Source organism: Sinocyclocheilus rhinocerous, unplaced genomic scaffold (genome assembly GCF_001515625.1).
Source record: "Sinocyclocheilus rhinocerous isolate Xijiao unplaced genomic scaffold, SAMN03320098_v1.1 scaffold1398, whole genome shotgun sequence".
NCBI classification, from domain to species: domain Eukaryota; kingdom Metazoa; phylum Chordata; class Actinopteri; order Cypriniformes; family Cyprinidae; genus Sinocyclocheilus; species Sinocyclocheilus rhinocerous.
In genome coordinates, this window is record NW_015632523.1 from 463,552 (window position 1) to 484,907 (window position 21,356).

At 35.9% G+C, this 21,356-nt stretch overlaps 1 protein-coding gene across 3 annotated transcripts in view; it reads right to left on the reverse strand.

Moving 5' to 3' along the window:
- LOC107742620 (WW domain-containing oxidoreductase-like) overlaps nucleotides 1-21,356 on the reverse strand; it is a 236,604-nt gene that overhangs the window by 205,564 nt on the left and 9,684 nt on the right. For all 3 annotated transcript variants that reach the window (XM_016555664.1, XM_016555666.1, XM_016555665.1), the window contains exon 4: nucleotides 12,149-12,255. In XM_016555664.1, coding sequence (XP_016411150.1) covers nucleotides 12,149-12,255 — 107 coding nt within the window. The remainder of the gene's footprint in view (nucleotides 1-12,148; nucleotides 12,256-21,356) is intronic.

The window sequence follows — 21,356 nt, forward strand, 5'->3', positions numbered from 1 at the left end:
CTTTAATTTATTTTTATTTCAGATTTAGTTTTAGTAATTTTAGTACTAATTAAACCTGATGCATTCATGCAACTGATGCAACACTGATGCACTTAAGACTTAAGACAAACTTAAGGTAACATTTCTAATTTGTATTTAAATTTGCTTTTTAAATCTAATATTTCAGTTATATTTTTCTTCAGTTTTATATAAATTAATGATTTATTAAAAAAAAATAATAATAATAATAATAAATTTAATGGTTTAATGGTTTAAGTGACATGAAACCCATGCAATTCCAGTTAAGAATGTACAATTTACATGTAGTGATAGGTTTGAATGTTGGAGGTAATCACTTAAAACCATATTATATAAACCATACATATACACCATAGATAGATTCAGATTTTTGTTTTATAATTACATAACACTAAAATAAACACACTATTAATGACAGCCCTACAAAATATAATTATACATGAGAGAAAAAACCTGAATCATGCACATTTAATACCAGTTAAAAAAATGCAGATGTGCTTGTTATAGAAAACCCCAGTTCTAGTTTCTCTCATAACATTCTCTTCTTTCTATCAAACAGAGAGCCTAGCACTTCTTAAATTAATCCTCCTCCTAATCTGGCTGATTCATGAGTCTGTGAAAATACAAGTTGCTTTAAATCTAGTTCCCGCCCTGCTCCACGCCATTGTAATGATAGCTGAATTATCTTGTAAGACGGGTGATGTATTGAGCTTTTTACTCATTCCTTTGGCCCTATGTTTACAATCTGCTAAATATGTATGCGAGTCGCTTGAGAAAATGAAGCCGTAAAGCTCAGTCCCAGAGTATATTACAAACACGTGCGTTCATGCTGTTGGAGAATTGCTTTACTTGAAGCCGGGCCTTACTTTCACATTTCCACCAGTGTTTTTTCTATCAATCTTCGTCTTTTTATTTTACATCTGTTGTGCTGCGAATCAATGTTCTGAGCTAGATAGCAAAAATAAATAAATAATCAGTTATTACATTAAAAGGCTCATTAATACTGCCTAATATTAATATCATTGCCTTCATATTGTCATGTTTTAAAACTGTGTAAGATGGCATTCTGGTCTACAGTGATGTTTCACGGTTGAACAGCAGCTTTGGGATAAATGTATTGAGACATTGAATCAGTCTTGATTCAGTGCTCTAGATCTATTCTAGGTTATATTTCTAATTAAATAAAGAGGGCACATCATTTAATCGAGTAAAATGAACTTTTCATCGTAATTATTTGCCTAACTCTTTTAATTAATCCCATTGGCACCTAACAGATGAAGGGTTTAGAGGCAAGTTAATAAAGCAAGGTGAAAAGCAGTGAACTCTTTAACCTTCGACCACTGGCAGTCATTAGAAGAGGACGACTGCACTGCACTCACTGCAGAGCCAGAGTTACTCGACACTGCAGCTTATTCTGACCATGAGCGGCCCATTTGACTGGAAGAGACTGACTGAGCCACATGTAAAACTATCAGGTACAGTTTGGTCTTTTTTAAGACGCTTGGTTGGGATGGATTGTTCTTATAGAAGCATTAAGTGAGAATGAATTCATTGTAATCCAGTATATATTACGAAAGTATGAATTCAAAGCCAGTCAATGATACCTTATCAAGCCAATGCTGAAAATATGTAAGTCTGGAGTTTTTAATGTTAAACACGTCTCTTCTGCTCACCAAGGCTGCATTTATTAAATTAAAAATACAGTAAAACAGTAATATTTAAAATAACTGAATATATTGCTAAATGTAATTTGTGATCAAAGCAGAATTTTCAGCATCATTACTCCAGTCTTCAGTGTCACATGGTCCTCCAGAAATAATTCTGCTGATTTTGCTGCTCAAGAAACATTTCCTATTGCCATCAATGTTCAAAACAATTGGGCAGCTTTATATTTTGTGGAAACTGTCAAACACTTTCATTCAAAGGTTTACGGCAAGACTTGAAATAAATCATTTTTATTCCGTTTTTATACTTTTATTCCGCAAGTACTCGTTAAACTGCTCAAAAATTACAGTAAAGACATTTTATAATGTTCCAAAAGGTTTATAATTCAAACAAATTCTTTCTATTCAAAGAATCCTGGGAAGAAGAAAAAAAAATCCACAAATATTAAGCAAAAACATGATGATAATAAAAACCATTATTAACAACCGAGCAAGTAATATTTTATCATAATTGAGCAGCAAATGATATTAGAATGATTTCTGAAGGACCATGTGACACTGCAGACTGGAGTAATGATGCTGAAAATTAGCTTGTAATAATGCTTCATAATTATACTATTATATTATTTTTTTCCCCCATCAAATAAATGCAGCCTTGGTGAGCAGAAGAGACGTGATTATTCCAAACTTGACTTGTGGTGTACTATATCTAGTGTATTCTCCTAAAACACAAGCACTCACACAACAGGTTCAAGGAGCCCTTCTCAAAAGAGCAGTGCGCCCCACGGCCCCGGGGTGCCCGGCAATACTCTCGGTCAGCATCCCAGACATGTCACTTCCTCTTTAAATCCACCAGCCTTCGCCCCTGATCAAGGCCAGCATCCCGAACCCCATGCATCGGCATGACACGGGACGTTACTACACACATGCTCCCAGGCTCTTCCTCCAAACAATTCCAGCTCCAAATCTAACACACTCTGCTTCTAGAGCAGGCCGAGAAAGGAAAAAAAACTGGCTGAGAAAACACCAGTGCGTGATCCTGTTTTGGTTATCCTCCTCTTGCCGCGGATTAGCTGTTGTTTTGCACGTTCCACTTAAGCGAGGTGCATGAATTTGACCTCAATTATCTTCTGTTCAATATTTGAGTCAGAGCGCTGAGATCTGGAGCCTCCAGTTACATCATCAAAGGTTAAACGGACGACTAAAAGACTGAACTACAAGATCTCGCAAATAACTTGGATACACAAAGTAAACATAATTAGCCTCCGTCTTTGTGCAGCTAATTCTGCTGATACAAATACACTTTTTTGGTCCATCTGTTTCCCCATGTTGTTTTTGGTTTTTAAACACTTCAAAGCCATGATATTTACTTTCTCTGTCTCTTTACCCAAAAACCAGACTAAATACGGAATTATTTTTGTCAAACAATGTTTATTCTCATAGCTTCAAATGAACTACAAAGCAATTAGAAGCAAACAGGTCTGCAAAGAGACATATCATCTATGGCCATGTTTGAGGAGCTCTGTAGTTTCCCGTGCTACAAGTTTCTTATATTTTTTCCCCCACGTAGTTAACCTACAGACAAAGCAACACTTACAAAAACGAATTGGCTATACTACAATTACACTTATCAGACACAATTTATTCTTCTCCAATCAGAGCAATAATTACTGAATCGAGCATAATAAGTGAGCATCTCATTTAGTGACAACAATAAACTGTAAAGTTGCGATGAAACGGAAGTAACAACATGTTTTCTTTTGTAGTGTGTGGTACATCTGAGAGAAACGGAGTATCAGAAAGAAAAACGTGGGGCAGGACTTGGTCACAATGTTCAATCAGCTGGCAATTTCCGCCGACATGAGCGACAACAGCGACCACTGACAGTGAGTTCAACTTCATGCAACTGAGCAGTGATGCAACTACCAATTGGAGTGCATAAAGAGATCAGATTTCTGATACGGTTAAAGGAATAGTTCACCCAAAAATGTGCTAAATATGTACTCACCCTCAGCTCATTCAAGATGAGTTTGTTTCTTCATCAGATTTGGAGAAATGTAGCATTGCATCAGTGTCTCAGCAATGGATGCTCTGCAGTGAATGGGTGCCGTCAGAATGAGAGCTGATAAAAACATCACAATAATCCACACCACTCCAGTCCATCAGTTAACATCTTGAGAAGTGAAAAGCTGCATGTCTGTAAGAAACAAATCTATTATTAAAACTTTTTTTTTTAACTTGAACAAATCGTCTATCTATAATAACACTTCCTCCAGTGAAAAAGTAGTCTCGTCTGAATCAGGAGAGAAATATGCACAAATAAAGCACCTTTTACAAGCCAAAACTGTTCTAAACAAATACTGTATGCTTTTGATGCGAGAGGTTGTTGACAGTGTTTTTCACTGGAGGAAGCGTTATTATGGATAATAGACTCGTATTTTAGATGGAAACAAAGGTTTGAAGTTAAAAAAAACACCTCAGTGATGGCTTTGTTTCTTATAAATACACAGCTTTTCACAAGACATTAATTGATGGACTGGAGTGGTGTGGATTACTTGTGGATTATTGTGATGTTTTTATCAGCTGTTTGGACTCTCATTCTGACGGCACCCATTCACTGCAGAGCATCCATTGTTGAGCAAGTGATGTAATGCTACATTTCTCCAAATCTGATGAAGAAACAAACTCATCGACATCTTGGATGAGCTGAGGGTGAGTAAACGGTCAGCAAATATTCATTTTTGGGTGAACTATTCCTTGAATGAACTGTCCAAACGGACCAAAGCAAATGCTACAAATAAGAGAAAATGTAGTCAAGTTAGTAGAATAGTTACTTTTACTAAGTTACCCCTGGTTTATTCAGTACTAGCGCCCAAAATGACAGGAGCGGACTGCATTTACTAAACAAGGTCTGAAGACCGTGAAGTCTAAACACAGTCAGTTATCTAATTACAAAGACCTGTCTATCCGCCGCAATGTTAATACGCTTTTTACAAGGTTGAGCTTTCCTTCCATCAACCCTCAGTGGAGAAGAGGACCTGCCCTAATTGGTTCCAGAGCTCACCCTAACAACACAACACAGCGCATCTTCAGCCGACGCGCCGTGGGTTAATTTTCATCTTGATTGTAAATACTGTTTCACGGAAACAATGAACACATGCTAACACGAAGCTAGGTAGGCAATTAACATGATTACAAAGTACCTCATTACCATTTTGACACAAGGATGAAAAAAGTGCGGCTAATGCTCTTAAATGGGAAAAAGTGGTTAAGTTATTCTGCTGGACATTAGACAGGCCTTGATCTGAAGACAATCCCTCCTGGGGCTCTATTAAACCTCTCTCCCGGGATCATGAATCAAAGATCAGCAGAATCTTATAGACAATCAAGAAAATTAAGCATGGACTCGACCCATAAGCACAACATTCTCAAGTACTCGACTACAATATATGCCAACACAACTTTCATCATTAGCCATCAATGCATTTGACTTCAAGCAAAATCAGTAGGTTTTAAGGTAAAAAGAAACAAAATATCTAACAAAAAACTACTAACTACGGGACGGATTCACAAAACATTCTTAAGAATAAAATTCTTCACTGATATGCTATTCCTATATTCTAACTTGAATAAAGTTAAGAACGTTTTGTATTCTCAAAAACATTTAAGAATGTTCTTTTCTTGTTCCTTAAGATTATTCTAAAGACAAAACTTAATTCAGTATTAAAATTCGTCTTATGACGAGTAAAACGGCAGCCTGTCAAAACCTTCTAAAGGATTTTTTTTTTTATATATTTGAGAACATCTTAAGAATCTTTCAAGAACTGAAATTCAAAATACTGATTTTTACAATTCCTTAGAATTGATCTTATTCAATTTCTTAACTTTTTTCTTAAGATTTTCACGAATCTGTTACTATCTTAAAAGCATAGTTGTGAGTTTATTGTGATTATTATGGTAATCTGCGAGCAAAAAGACGTTTTTTGTGGTGGAAATTTTCAGAAATTGCAATTAAATGCAATTAAAAACTTGCATTCTTATGAACTCCTTAGAATCGTAAGAAATTCCTTAGCTTACTTCTTTTTTTGTGTGTGAATCTGTTACTATCTTTTCAAATAAAAAATGAAAAATAATAGTTGAGTTTATTGTGATTATTATGGTAATCTGCAGTGCAAAAAGACAGCTTTTGAGGTGCTTCAAGTTGACCAGCAAGTCAGCGCCATACAAAATCTGTGATTTTCTTCTTAAAAAAAAAAGAAGTGTTCTTAAGAATATATTTTTAAGAAGTTTCCAGAAATTACAATTACACACAAATTAAAAAAAAACTGCATTCTTAAAAACTCCTTAGAATCGTAAGAAATTCCTTTACTTACTTCTTTTTTTGTGTGTGAATCTGTTACTATCTTTTCAAATAAAAAATGAAAAATAATAGTTGAGTTTATTGTGATTATTATGGTAATCTGCAGTGCAAAAAGACAGCTTTTGAGGTGCTTCAAGTTGTATTTTTATTTACTTATTTATTTACTTATTTACTGACTTATTTACTGACTTATTACTTATTTGTTTATTGACTTATTTATTTACTTATTTATTTACTTATTGACTTATTTATTTACTTATTGACTTATTTATTTACTTACTTATTTACTTATTGACTTATTTACTTACTTATTTACTTATTGACTTATTTACTTATTGACTTATTTACTTATTGACTTACTTATTTACTTACTTATTTACTTATTTACTTACTTATTTACTTATTTACTTACTTATTTACTTACTTATTTACATACATACATACATACATACATACATACATGCATACATAAATAAATAAGTGGTCCATGCAGGTTATTTTAGATTGAGGAGATTTTTTTTACATATTATAACATTTATTTCAGAAGACACTGTCTGATCAATGAATGAAAAGCACACACTAAGTCAACAGAACTGTACGAGCCAGAAGGGCTGTTTTTATTTGCTCTGCTGCACATCTGCTGTTTGATTCCTGTCTGCCTTTACTGTGGCCCCATCGCACACCATAAACCTCCACCCGCTCAACCCCATAAACACCACCAGTGTGCTTCTTACTGTAAAACTCGCTCATATTACAAATATTCAGTCTTCCTTAAACGTCTGCGCTTCTAAGAATCTGAACATACATGAGCTTATCTGAGATTTACAGTTCCGAGTTCAGTTAGTCGTCTTCTGACAAATACGTCTTTATCAACAGCGCACCGCAATGAGAGGTGAAGAACTGAGCCGGTGACCCTGAAAACGGGCCCCCCCCACCTCACAACTTGCTTTGACCTTCAGATGATGCTTGGACAACCCTCGACACCTCTGTCCACGGATAAGTCCGGAGGATCTGGGAAGCGGAGATGGATGGGTTCCCGGCCGAGGGGTTAAAGCAAGCGAGGAGAAGCAGAATGCTGATTCAGCGTGACTCCACGCTTTTCTGCGCGTTTGCTGCTGTGATTACTGAAGATGGGAAGATGAAGGCATTTACGGTGTGATTAGTAAGCTTGCTCACACGAACACCGAGATCTGCAGAGCAACCTGACCTCCTCTTTAAATAAACCATTGTTTCTCTCAGGACAATCAGCAATGTTTCAGCACAGGAAATGACATTAGCAGACGGAGCTGCGTTTCACAAGGGGCCTATGTCACAACACTTGCAGAAAACATTTAAAAAATGCAAAAGAAAAAAAAATCAAGGATAGAGGACTAAATAGCTGCAGAGTGTCAGTACACTCTGCACTTATTAAAATTCAACTAAACATATTAAAGAAAAATATTTTGTTGCTCTCTCTCTCTGTCTCTATAGAAAGATAGCTAGAGAGAGAATGTATTATTATGTGATGTAATATGTATATTTGTCACTAAACATATACAGTAGTTGTAAAAAATACATTTTATTATTATTACTACTACTACTATTAGTAAAGAAGTCCAAAAATAAAGGATTATGTAAGTGCATTCAGCGTCGTTACATTTTTTTCTGATTTTTTTGTTTTTTTATTTTACAAATAAATAAAAATATAATTAAAATGTAATTAAATATAATCAAAAATACTATATTAGTATACATTAAACACTATATATTAAACAATACAATATTATATTATTACAATTTTAAACATAAATAAATAAATACACACACACACACACACACACACACTTATATCACTAAACAAATATACAAATTATTAGTATTAGTATTATTACTACTACTATTAGAAAAGTTGCAAAAATGAAGAATTACATAAGTGCACTGTGTGTCTTCTCTTTTTTATGATTTGTTATTGCTTTATCATTAATTATTTAAAAATAATTCAAATATAATTCAATTACATAAGTAAAAAAATTATAATTAAAAAAAATATTATGTTACCATACATAACTATATCATGGAAGTTGCAAAAACATTTATAATATTTAAATTTTTTATTTATTTATTTATTTATTATTTATATATATATATATATATATATTATATATGTACATATATATATATATATATATATATATAATCCATACAAAGATGGAAATATCTGATACATCTATGAAGGTTGTATCAATAAATTACTCTTGCAGCATTCTCAAGTGAATGCTAGATTTAAAACTCGATGTATAAAACATTTTTTTATTAATTAAATTATGAAGTGAGTTAGGGTGAAAGGGTGAAATTACAAGAAGCACAAGGTCGACTTTAAACTGAAACACCTCTGAACATGTTTAACAGATTTACCTCAAATAAATCCTTTATACCCAATTTTTAATCCTACAGTTCTGCAGCATATTTGACCCATGCCTCAAGAATCACTTATGGACTTTCTTGACAGGATCATTGTACTGCATGTGATACACTGCAGGATTTGACTCTGGATTTTCAATGCTAATTCTCTTCACTAATTCTTCCCTTGCTCCTCTGCAAGCCCGTACGGCTTTCCAAGCGACCTCGGAAGTAGATGCGATGACCCTTCATTCTGTAGAGTCCAAAACATACATCTTTATCAAAATAACCTCAGCGTGAGAGCGTGGGAAGACACGGAGAGTGCATTCATCATTTTAACGATTAATTTCCTTGTCCTGTCCTTCCCCGGATCTATTAATATCATTCCTGAGGTGTAAGTATGCATTTCCCGTCGATGAGATTTATTCCGATATCATACCTTCCATTACTCATCCCGCAGCACCTGCGATTTAGGAGTCAAATCAAATTCAATATTTTTTAATCAGAATATGAAAATCTTAACTTGATCAAGCCATCTTCTGGTATTACTTTCCTCATTTCTCACAAGAAGAGTCGTGAGGGCTCATATTTGGAGGATTAAATTCAAATGTTTTGCAATAATTGTTAGAGAATGAAAAATTAAAAATCCCAGCAAGGTGTCGGTAAACATTAATCAGATCATCCGGCTTTTTTTGCCAGGTAATTTGCCTTAATATTTAAATGTTCTTTAATAACTCTGATTATTAAAGGATTCTGCGGATGTCTCCGCACCGTTTCTCCGCTGGCGGATTGCAGCACGCTTGTAAAATGCCTCAGAGCAGAGCTGCTACATTTATTAAAACACGCCGTGATTTGAAGCTGTCGGGGCTGCGGAATTATCTGCCATCGAGAGGGGGCTTTGTTCAATTAGATATCGCCACTGCTTTAAAACACTTTACATTCCCCTGTAATCCATTGGCATCCTGTAATTAATCAACTAATTCCAAGTCTCAGGATGGCTGTAATTACGGCACCTCGTAATAGCTTATTCTTTCTGCTCCAGCACCTACATTTCATTTGTTTATTTTCTCACACTCATAAATCTGGGGGAAGTGTCAAGAGCGCCACAATATTAGTGCAATAATCAAAGTTAATTATCAGACGGCCCTCGCGCCCCCCTCCTGCTAATAATGGAGGCTATCAGAGAGATCGGTCTCAGCTCGGGCTGCAAGCACAGAGCCACGGGCAAAACCCCTGCCACGCGACTTCAAGACGAGATGAATATTAATTAAGAATTAGACTGTAAAAGTGGGAAATTAAAAGAGTAGTTGAAAGCTAGGGGATCTTTAGGAGACGTTTGAGATTTTACGTTTTCTTTTTGATGTTAAAAGTCTTCTACAAGAGCAGCAATTTTTTACTTAAATTAAGGATGTTTACCAGAAGTTCTAGACAAAGAGCAGACAATTATGGCCAGAAACATGCGCCCTCCTCCTGCTAATAATGGAGGCTATCAGAGAGATCGGTCTCAGCTCGGGCTGCAAGCACAGAGCCACGGGCAAAAACCCTGCCACACGACTTCAAGACGAGATGAATATTAATTAAGAATTAGACTGTAAAAGTGGGAAATTAAAAGAGGAGTTGAAAGCTAGGGGATCTTTAGGAGACGTTTGAGATTTTACGTTTTCTTTTTGATGTTAAAAGTCTTCTACAAGAGCAGCAATTTTTTACTTAAATTAAGGATGTTTACCAGAAGTTCTAGACAAAGAGCAGACAATTATGGCCAGAAACATATTTTACAAAAACACAGATATAAATGCTTGACCAACGTAATTCCATTAAACATACTTAACAAGCATGCTTAAGTTACTGCGCCGTTAACAAAGGGACGTGCTACTGTTAAGACCAGTTCACACCAAGAACAATAATGACAATAAAGATAACTATATTTTTTATTTTTATATATTTTTAGTTTTTATTGGTTGTCATTGTTCTTATAAGTCATCAACTGGGGAAAAAATCATCTGAGGGTGACTCTAATGATATTGTTCTTCTCTGTTGTTATCGTTATAGTTGTAGTGTGGACTTCCCTATTCTTGAAGGATTGGAATGATTATTAAAACTTTATCCCTTTAATACTAAATCAAGTCCCTATTTAAGTGGTGAAAATAGATAGAAACTTCAATAGTTTCAGTAATGATAATAAAATAAAACCGGACCCAGGACAATACCTTGTGGCACATCTATGACAGGAAACAAAAACACCTATTGTAAAGACATTTACACTGTTAAAAATAATTGTATTAATCTGTATTTTTTTTCCTAGAAAAAAACAATCTAAATATCCTTAAATTTACTTGAAAAGCAAAACCTTGTAAGATATGACTTTGTCTCTGAAAAAATCTTTAATTAAGTTAAGTTTTTCATTAGTAAATAATCATTATCTTGTTTCAAGCATACGCCTCACCAATTTTTTTTTTCTTCTGTGTATTTATTGTTATAGTTTTAGTGTGGAATTTTCTATCTGACAGAATTAGAATGATTATTAAAACTTAGGCTAACAGTTATCATTATAGTTATTGTCTTTGTTATGAACTGTCCTTGTAAAGTTTGAACCATCAAATGGAAATATTTATCAGCTTACAATATGCTAGGATTTTGTTGTTCTATAATGACAGCAGTTGATGCTAATATCCGCTATAGTATCCAATGCGTCAAAGCAAATGAACTAGCACCGCGTTATGAAATGCGATTCAACATTTCAAAAAGTACGGCAAAAATGCTCTCCCAGAATCCACTGCAACAAACTTAGTGAAAAAATTAAGCAAAGATGAATTATAGACATGATATGCAATCTGATAAGCAATCAATCAGTTATTCATTACTGCCAAAAAAACAATAACGAATAATATTTGGATTTCATCAGCAATAGCATAGACTAGAGAAAAATTGTTTAATGACAGTAAATAAAATTTAATTAAAACACACTCCTGGCAAAAAAAAAAATATGAGAAAAGCATAACAACGCAAAATATTGTTTTCTTTTAAGGAGAAAAAAATCTAGAAAGAGTAAGACTGTTTCAAATAATGCATAGTCAAAATAATGCAAATGCAAAAGTCAAATGCGTCTGTTAGCGGATCTGTCAATGTGCAGATATATTAGGGATTCGCTGACAGTGACGGATCAGCTGATAGATGCGACTTTCAGACACTCGCGTGTGGACCTGTGTAAACGCTCGGTGAAGAGCGTGAAGCGATGATCATTTAAGCCAATCACAGACATATCTGTTGAGCGCGTGAACACAATGACCAATCAGTGCTGTGTAAGAATCTGCTCAACAGCGCTCAAATCTTCGCAAAAAATTTCAGTACCAACTGGTATCGCGGCCAGTACTTTTGACAACACTAATTTCCGAGCAGTGCTATTTGTGTGGAATGCAAAGAGTTGCTACCTATGAAGAACATTTCAGCTCATATCAGCTGAGATTACATATGAGGTTACATGTCAGTTAGGATGCTGCCATAGACGGCAGCTAACTATGTAGGAAGTAGACAGTGAGGCAGCTCACTAGGATTTGGAAGAGCGCTAATGACTCAAAGCTCCACCTAATCGTGTGACTCATGAGAAGGCAGAGATGCCAGCTACACAAAATGTGATTTATGAAATGTAAAGGTCACACGGGATGACGTCCCACTGCAGAAGGAGTCAGAGTGTGTGTGTGTGTGTGTGTGTGTGTGTGTTCTTACTCACCCATTCTTCCATGATCAGACTTACTGCTTTACTGGCACGACTTTGGTTTCGGCATGCTAAGATCACATGAGCACCATGAAGAGCGAAAGATCGGGCAGTCTCAAAACCTGCAGATAGGGTGTGGGTGGGTAGACAAGGGATGGTGGAAGAGAGAAATAAAATGATTAAGATAAGTCACTTGACTACGATAAGTTATTTGCAGCAGCTGAATCCGAGCAAAGGGTGCATGGGTCCTATATCTTGGATTCATTCCCCTTCAGACAGAAAGCCAAAGGCTCTTATAAAACTCAATCAAGTCAATTTTCAAGTGATAAAAATTATCAAATTGGCACAGAAACTCCAATAGCTTCAGTAAGGATAATTAAATAAAACCGGACCCAGGACAAGACCTTGAGGCACCTCTATGACAGAAAACAAAAATGTCTATTGTAAAAGACATTTACAATGCTAAAATATTTTTATAAAACTGTATTTATCTTTTTCCAGTTTAAAAAAAATAAATATCCATAATTAAATTAATTTACTTGAAAAGCAAAACCGTGTGAGATTATATAACTTATTCTCAAAAAAATATACTGTAACTTGAATCAAGTTTAGTTTTCTTACCTCATTAGCTAATTATCTTCCTCTTGTTTGAAGCATAAGCCCCACCAAATACTTAAGATTTATAATTTAAATAAAAAACATAGGGGTAAAGAAAAAAATTAACATAGTTAAAAATATATATTCTCTGATACAGGTCTTAATATCTTGTGCAATATATTTTTTTTTGTATTTTTTATTTTTTTTGCTTGTACTGGAAAACAGAGCAGAAAAAAGCATGGATTAAGAAAAAGTAACAAAAATAACAAAGAATAAATCATTAAAGGGGGACTAAAGTCTTTTATATATCAACTTCCTTGCAAAACCCATGATCTTAAAGAACTTCAAAGCTAATGTGATAAGACGCTTCATCACAAAGCGTAAAAGATATTTTGGCCTCATTTAGAAATTGCTCTGATGGTTGCCTCATATCAGTTTCTCAAATTAATTTTCGAAATCGCCACTCTAAATGGGTCAGTCAAACCCGAAAGGTAGAAACAATGATCTAAATATATACGTATGGGAAGGCAGAAACACAAAACATTTGCCTCACCGAAAAAGGTTATATTTAGGGGGGACTTGGGGTATTGTTTTGGCTGGTTTTGCTGACCTGTCGTTTTGCATTGTGTCTTTGATTACACCAAGTATGTTTAAAGTTTCTCTTAAGCTGGCATCAGCACTTTATTACCCGGAGTGGGCACCAGTCATAAAGGTACACGTGTCTCAGAATAGATGCTGCGAGAAAAAGCCTCAAGTTCATAACAATGGCTCGAGTTTGCAGGTCCGACATGAATAATCAAGTTAAAAAAATCTGAGGGAATTTCAGATGGGGCGAACGGTCTATTTTGCCATCATACAATGGCTCGAGTTTGCAGGTCCGACATTAATAATAAAGTTTAAAAAATCTGAGGGAATTTCAGATGGGGCGAACGGTCTATTTTGCCATCATACGAAGGACACAAAGGTCAAATCTCTAAATTTGCAGTGTCCCACGACACCAAGGTGAAGGAAACTGCTGTCCTGTCGGCAAGACTTTTGAGCTTTGTGGCTTTTTTTAACCAATAATCCTCAGATGCATGTTTGTATTTCTGCCAGCCAAATTTGCTCATTAAAACCAGAGTTTAATTACAGCAAACTGGCTGAAAACGCTAAGAGATATGCGCTCTCTTTGCAAGCTACTTTTGTCGTAATCTCCTATTAATGTAAACCAGACACAAAAACAGAAATAAATTGGCCTTTGCACTTTTCCCTTGACACGCGGGAGCTCAAACGTTCGTCTAAGTGTGGCAGCAGCTAGCAGGTGGACTAAATGTGCTGCGTCGCCGCATGGCTGTTCCCCCGTGCAGCGGCGCTTTACTGGCTGGCCTGCCTGCTCTTTCTGACTGTGAAATAACCCTTGGCCATTCTGCTTGTAAAACATATTACACTGTCATGGCTCAGAAAAGACCTGACAGGCCAACACGGCTCAAACAGAGAGGCATGACTCCATCGCTCTGTGAACCATCTCCAATGCTGGGAATTATGGGTATCAGTGGATATGAAAGTTGACAGCTGTCACTGATTGTGAGTGACACTTGCATGCATGTCAGAGTATTTTTTCGCTTCACTTTTTCCCCTTAAGTTCACTCATGATGGGAGGCCTGCACCATTCATTCCCAAAGACCAAAACAGATCCAGCAATCATTTTAAATGATTTTGGCCCTTTTTATTTTTATGCACAGGAAAGGAGCGCGAACCTCACAAAACCTAAACATTGCTGGCTTATATTTCACCCCTAAATTAAAATAAAGAAATAAGATCAGATTTGCATAAATCAACAAAGCCTATTTTGAGGCCATTATTAGAGCCAGAATTTAAATTTTCAATTTCATTGTTACATTATTTGTGGAATAAACAATCAAATGTTCTATTTACTTTAATAAAGAAAAAAATTCTAAAGTAAGTTTCTGTGTATTACTGTAAATATTACCAGTTTTATGAATGATTGATTGACCGATTGATTTATTTAGAGTAGGCATAAAATGCTTCAGCATATTTTGTTTTAGTGACTGTGAGTGGCTTTGTCTAAATAAATAAATACATATTACTATAGTTCTGTGATTAATGGCTTGTGAAATATTAATATATTATGACAGCATGTTTAATGTCTTTAATTGATTCTTTTTTGTTTTATGTGTGTACTGTATGTAAGTATGTGTGTGTGTATGTATGTATGAATGCAGGTATTTTTATTATTATTTTATTATATCTTTGTTCATTTATGCAAAACCATAAAAATCTAATTTAGCAAGACAAAGCAACTCATGGTAATTGAAAAAGCATATGCTACTCTGCATGAACAAACAAATAAATGAATAAATAAATCCATGATGTAATGACAATATAACAAGAATAATTAAAATGTAGAAAATAAATGCATTTAAAAAAACTTACAAAAATATGTAAGATTTACAGTAATATGAAAGGTGGAAATGGGCTCAAATAACACACTGAAAAATCTCTTAATGGTACAACAATTAGACTTTAAGCCTAAATAGAGTTTAAATCTATACTGCATATAATTTTATTTCCTTCTGATTTTGAAGTGGAATGTGAACAGGTGTGTGTTCATGAGATTTACCCTGGACTGAAAAAGAGAGAGAGGGAATGGGATCGGAAATGCACTTCATACGAGTTTTCCAACACACATACATATGTAAAAACCCTTGATTGATAGTCTGGCCTTCCTCTTCTATGAAAACTAACCGAGTTTGACAGTGTGCCGGCATGATTCCGAGCCACAGACAGTTGGGACGATAGCGTGGATTAAAATGAACTTTAATTAGATTATGTTTTAATCTGATTTTCATTAAAAGGTAACTAGGAGACCTAATTGTGAGGAGAGAGCTAAGGAGTATTACCCATTAAAACTCAAAATTGGAGTAGGATAAGAACTCCTCTCTGACAAACCAAGCATGGAATTCAATTTTATGACACCTTATTAGGAGTAATGGAGAACGCCGTGTGTATCTGCACAAGGGGCTTCCTTCCCGAGAAACAGACACCAAAATACAAACAAGAGACGGGAGAATTTAAATGCCTTTCCTGCCAGCAAACCACCAAACAAAATACCGATTTACTAGCAAATCCATAATATGACAATTAAGCACTGCGCTTTCATTGTCGCATTAATGAAAAAAGTGTCGCATTAGCGTTGATCAAAAGAGCAACTCGCAGTCACCTTGTAAAAATCGTGGCGGTTGTTCAGCTTGAAGTGTGAATTAATCAACACTGTTGTTTTTTGTAATGGAGAACAAATTAGAACATGTTTAACGACAACAGCGACCCGCCATGTATTATTTATGGAAAATAAGAGGGGCTTGACATTAATTTGGACGTAATGACTCCGCTTGTTCGTCAAAGAGAGGCAGTGAGACCCTGCACGTGTTGGGGGAGAAATCCAGCTAAATTAGCATGACACTTCATTGAAAAAAAAAAAATGGCTGTCAGTAAGTAATATGATCACTGCATTGAATTTTACTGATGTTTGCTTAAACAAGCATAATATTGTTCATGCTGAGGGTCAGTGATCTGAACAAACCCTCTAACCTTAAAGATCGCGCTTCGGCGTATAACGCATTGTGTGGATGCCATGAAGACGGGATGTTCCAGAGGTGACCTCTGGGTCAGTTCATGGTTTTATTGTTTTGCTAAGTTCTTCTGCAGGTCACATCCTGATCTCTAGTGGACATGTGCATTTTAGAGCGAAGGATGGGGCAATAATCCAAGACAAACACAAAGAGCGGACAGATTAACACTCTAATTCGACAACATGATTCTCGTTGATATTCTTTTTCATCACTCGGACTTATGTCCTCCATAGTTATTTTAACAGGTTTTTTTTCTGCTTTATTAGACAGATTCACAGTGCAGAATGCACATCAAATTGTTTTGAACAGAAAAAAGAGGGAGAAAGTGGGATTTGTAAATGTTGCAGGCCAGAATTGAACCTGAATCATCCACACGAGCACCACAGCTCAAAATTTCAGGAGTACATTGGCTAAACACTGCACCATTGCTCTGTCCTGCACTAGATTATAGTATATAGCAGGGATCCTCAAATCTGGCCCACGAGATCCACTTTCCTGCAGAGTTTAGCTCTAACCCTAATCAAACACACCTGAGCATGCTAATCGATGTCTTCGGGATCATTAGAAAATCACAGATAAGTGACTTTGATCAGGGTTGGAGCTAAACTCTGCAGCGCATTGGCCCTCCAGGGCATGATTTGAGGAACCCTGGTATATAGTATCTAGAATATAGCATCTCCTCAGTGTTTAACAATGCAATATGTGGCTATATAAATATCCAAACATTATTACATAATGGATTATATTTTTATATAATCATAACAACAACACACATTTTTTAAAAAGTGTGCATTTGTTAATGTGGCTAACTGTTAGTCAGAGAAGCATTTTTGTTTTATGGCTTACTCTGCATTAATAGACAGATTTATAGTGAAGAGCAGACACCAAATTGCTGTGGAAAGAGAAAAAAAAGATGGAGAAAGTGTTTAAGTGTTTAACAGTTTATCTGACCACTGAAAGGACAAGAAAATGTTGGAAAGAGTAGCTATGCCTCATTTTGAAGGCTGCGCCCTCCAGAGGTTGCATTTGTAACCCACACACGTCTTTGAAGATGTCTCATTTCAGAAAAGTAAATATTATAAAATTGACTGTTATTCCGCATGAGGCGAAATTTAATTAATTAAATTTAATTCGTTTCAACATATTGCTTACTTTTCTAAAATGACGCAGCCTCAATGACATATGCGGCTGACCAATGCGACCTCCAGAGGGTGCAGCCTGCAAAAAGAGACACAGCAAGGGACAGGGATGGAATGGAATTGGGAAATTCTGCAGGCTGGACTCGAACCTGAATCATCCACATGAGCACTACAGCTCAAATTTTCGGGAACATGTGCACCCAATACTGCACAATGGCTTTGTCCTGCACTAGATCCTAATGAATCAGAGAACACTGAAAGACATAGCCTGACAGGGAATGCACATATTTGTGGATATATTGCGCAGTGGTGCCCAAAAAAATTTAGGTGACCAAAGTTCAAATTAAGCTGATGTTATGTCCCAATACCACTTCTTGAAGACACTTTTGGAGCCATCAAATTATTGCTCGGCTTGATTTGACTTATTCGACTTCTGGCTCAACAAATGTGTGAGTTTGGGGTGGGGCTACCAGTTTATCAGACCAATGGCAGGCCTAATGACCATATATGGTCATGAAGCATCTCAGGGGGCGGGGCTAGAGACAGCAGGTGAGGTGAAACATATATTTTGGGGTTAAAACGAGAAGTGTGGCGCTTCCATCAGTGTGCAGGGAGCCTTAATTTCCGCCATTAATAACCCCCCATCTTCATTTGGGATTGGGGGAGACGTTGTCACGGCCCAAAGTGAAATGTATGGTTTGTAATTACAGGAGTCTGAGGAGCAGAGTTCCACCTGACCAGCCCCATGCCGTTCTATTACCCCCGCTGCTTTTGCCCCCGGCTGCCCTCTGCTGCCCTTCCCTCACGTACTTCGTCTTTGACCCCCAAGTGGCCTCAGCTAAATCCCAACATCATTTTTCATCGTGCCGCAGGTTTGCAACGGTCACGGCGTCCCCACGGCATCCCCCTCACGCCAGCCTCCCGGCCCCCGATAGCCGAGCAGGAGCGCCGTTAATTCCATCACTGCCATTGTTAAAGAGAGAGCAAAGAGTCGTCATGCAACTTTAATATCTCCGCTCTTGGAAAAACAGTAAAAGCGAAGTGATCCATAAACCCCACTTGAGTTCACATTCAGGCCTTCCTAACCGTTTTAAAAAGCCTCCCTCCTTTAAAAGCCAGTAAAAGGCCTTAAACGTATATATATGCATTCTGGCCGCTCACCCGGGTGGTATTGAGATCGTAATCATTATCGAACCTTTTATCCCCAGTTGTAATTTTCTTGCATGTTACATCAGTTTTTTCCGTGCTTTGTGAATTTCATCCAAGGTTAATAATGCTCAATAATTTGACTAACCAACCATACCTGGTGTTCATTACAGAGCCGATAAACAGATTCATCAAAAACGGACATGAAATGCACATTACAAGCCTCAGATTCTATTTCCTCTGACACTCAATATCAATAACAGGCTCCACAGGCACACAGAAGATTAAAGAGCAACTAAAATAAAAGAAAGAGCCTAAAGTTTTTGTTTTGTTTTGCACTTGCCTAATTGTGGGAAAAGTTTCAAACGTATAATTCTTGTCCCAGACTGTGTTGTAAACATTACTTTTTATAAAAACATACGAGAGACTGTTCATATAAATATAACCTATAAATAAAAACATTTACAATATATTGCCTTTTACATAATAATTTCAGATAATGTATAAAAGATGATGTATCAATTACAAAAAAAAATGACTTATGACTGGAGATAGATCTAGCCTCAATCTACCAACTCACCACAAACCATCTACTTCACACTTTATCTAAAGAAGGAAACCCACAGAATTACTTCACTTTCTAGCTTTAGCTGAGAGAGAGAGACCCAGCGACACGACCCTGGTGAGAGGCCACAGAAACACAGTCGTACAGCCATCAAAATTCAATTAAACTGGAAATACATAGCGGGAATGGCATTTATCAAGGCACATAAAGCTGAAGATTTCCCGTCAGTACGGCTTGTTATTCATCCCCTGTGCCACCTTATGCACTCCATTTCCTGTTCTGACACTGAGCTTTCTGCAAAACAAAACAAGGATACGAGTTTCACGGCAAGCTCTTACAGGGGACAAATTGTGTCTTGGTTTAGACCAGATTATTCAACCCCCATTACATTTCTACATTATATAATGCTGAGAATAGCATTAATTAGGAAAATCAGAAACTACTTGATTAGATTAGAAATATCATGAAAATGCCCTTGCTTCTAAAATGTAATGAAATGTTTTGAAGTTTTATTAAAATAAAATTGAATAGATTATTATTATTATTATTATTATTATCTTCCATACAACCAGTCTTATTTTAGTATTATTTATATACTTTGTTAGTATGTTTTGAATTATCTTTTATTTTCATATTGTCAATCAATTAAATTAAATTGAATTATTTTATTATATTTTTATTTATTTTTTATATTTCTATGAGCCTTATTTTTTTTCAGTTTAGTTTTAGTAATTTTAGTACTTCAACTTACTTATTTTAGTTAAGTCGGTTGCCATTTTCATGTAAAAGTTTTTCATGTCACATTTATATTTTATTTTATTTCGGCTTTATTTCAATGACGAATCGAAAACTATTTTTATTTTATTTTTTATTTTAGTTAACTCTGGGTACAACAGAGTTGAGAGGGGATGGTTTATTGTTAACATTTCTCAGTTTTTGTCGCAAGCTTGTGAAAAAGGAAAACAATTAAACACAACATGTGCGCAATGATAGATGACATAACTCAGAGAAAAGGATTTAGTTTTTTAAACACACATAAAAAAATAAACAGACCGGGTTTAAATGTTTGTTTTGATCTTTTAGGTTTAAAGGCGAAACTGCGACTTCAGTTTCAAACAAAACTGCAGAAATAATGTTGTTTTCCAAACAGGTTTCTCTGAACAAATCCCCCATCTGCCATTGGTTAGAAAAACAGATAATCCTGCCCTAAACTCATGCTATTGTAAGTGTTGCTGTGTCGGGCTGCACACGAATCTAAAACAAACAAAGCAACATTCTGAAAGCCATAGTGTTTTCACTTCTCAGAGAAACAGTTTATTTAAGGTAGGAGAAAAAATACACACTAGACCTTTAAATATTTTCTTTTTCTAGCTTGAATTCTCACTGTATCAAGGGGTAGAGCACGAAAAAAGCGTCGTCTCTAGTGAATAACAGTGACTGCACTGGTTTACCTGCCTCATCCATAAGAGCTGATGAACTGAAAATAGGAACAGAATAAATATAGAAGTCCGTAAATGTACACATGCATCCACGTCTGCGGCGCTGTGACTCAGAAAGACAAACAGAGGCCCGTTAGAGCACAGTGACCGCCACAGAGCATCCATCACAGACCGGCAGCCAGCCACTGACTCCAGCGCTACACCTGCTCAACAAAAATAACCACGTGCTACACGCTCAACTGAAAACAACACTGACTCCAGCGCACGTCAAAACACAAACGGGCCCGACCAGGCACATCAGGATGGAGAAAAAGTGGATCCAAATAAATGACTGATGATTTATTTGTGACTTCATGGAAGAATGTAATGGTTCTTACTGAGAAAAATATCAGAACTTGGGATAATGTAGGAGGTCTATGTAAAATGCTTAGGTAGGAAATATTGCAAAGACGTTATGCAGATTTCCATGCAGTAAAAATATTAAATATATGTAAAATGTGTGATGCATTGGTAATAAATGCAGTAAGTAATGCTGTTACACAAAAAGCAAGAGAAACAAATTTCGATTCATGCATTTTACTCAATACTTGGCATATAATTAATAAATCACATAGCTAATATATATGTATAATAAATAAAAAGAAAACAAAGAGATAGAATACAAAAAGATTAGAAAAGCTAGTGATGTATTTTTTTTTAAGTAAATGA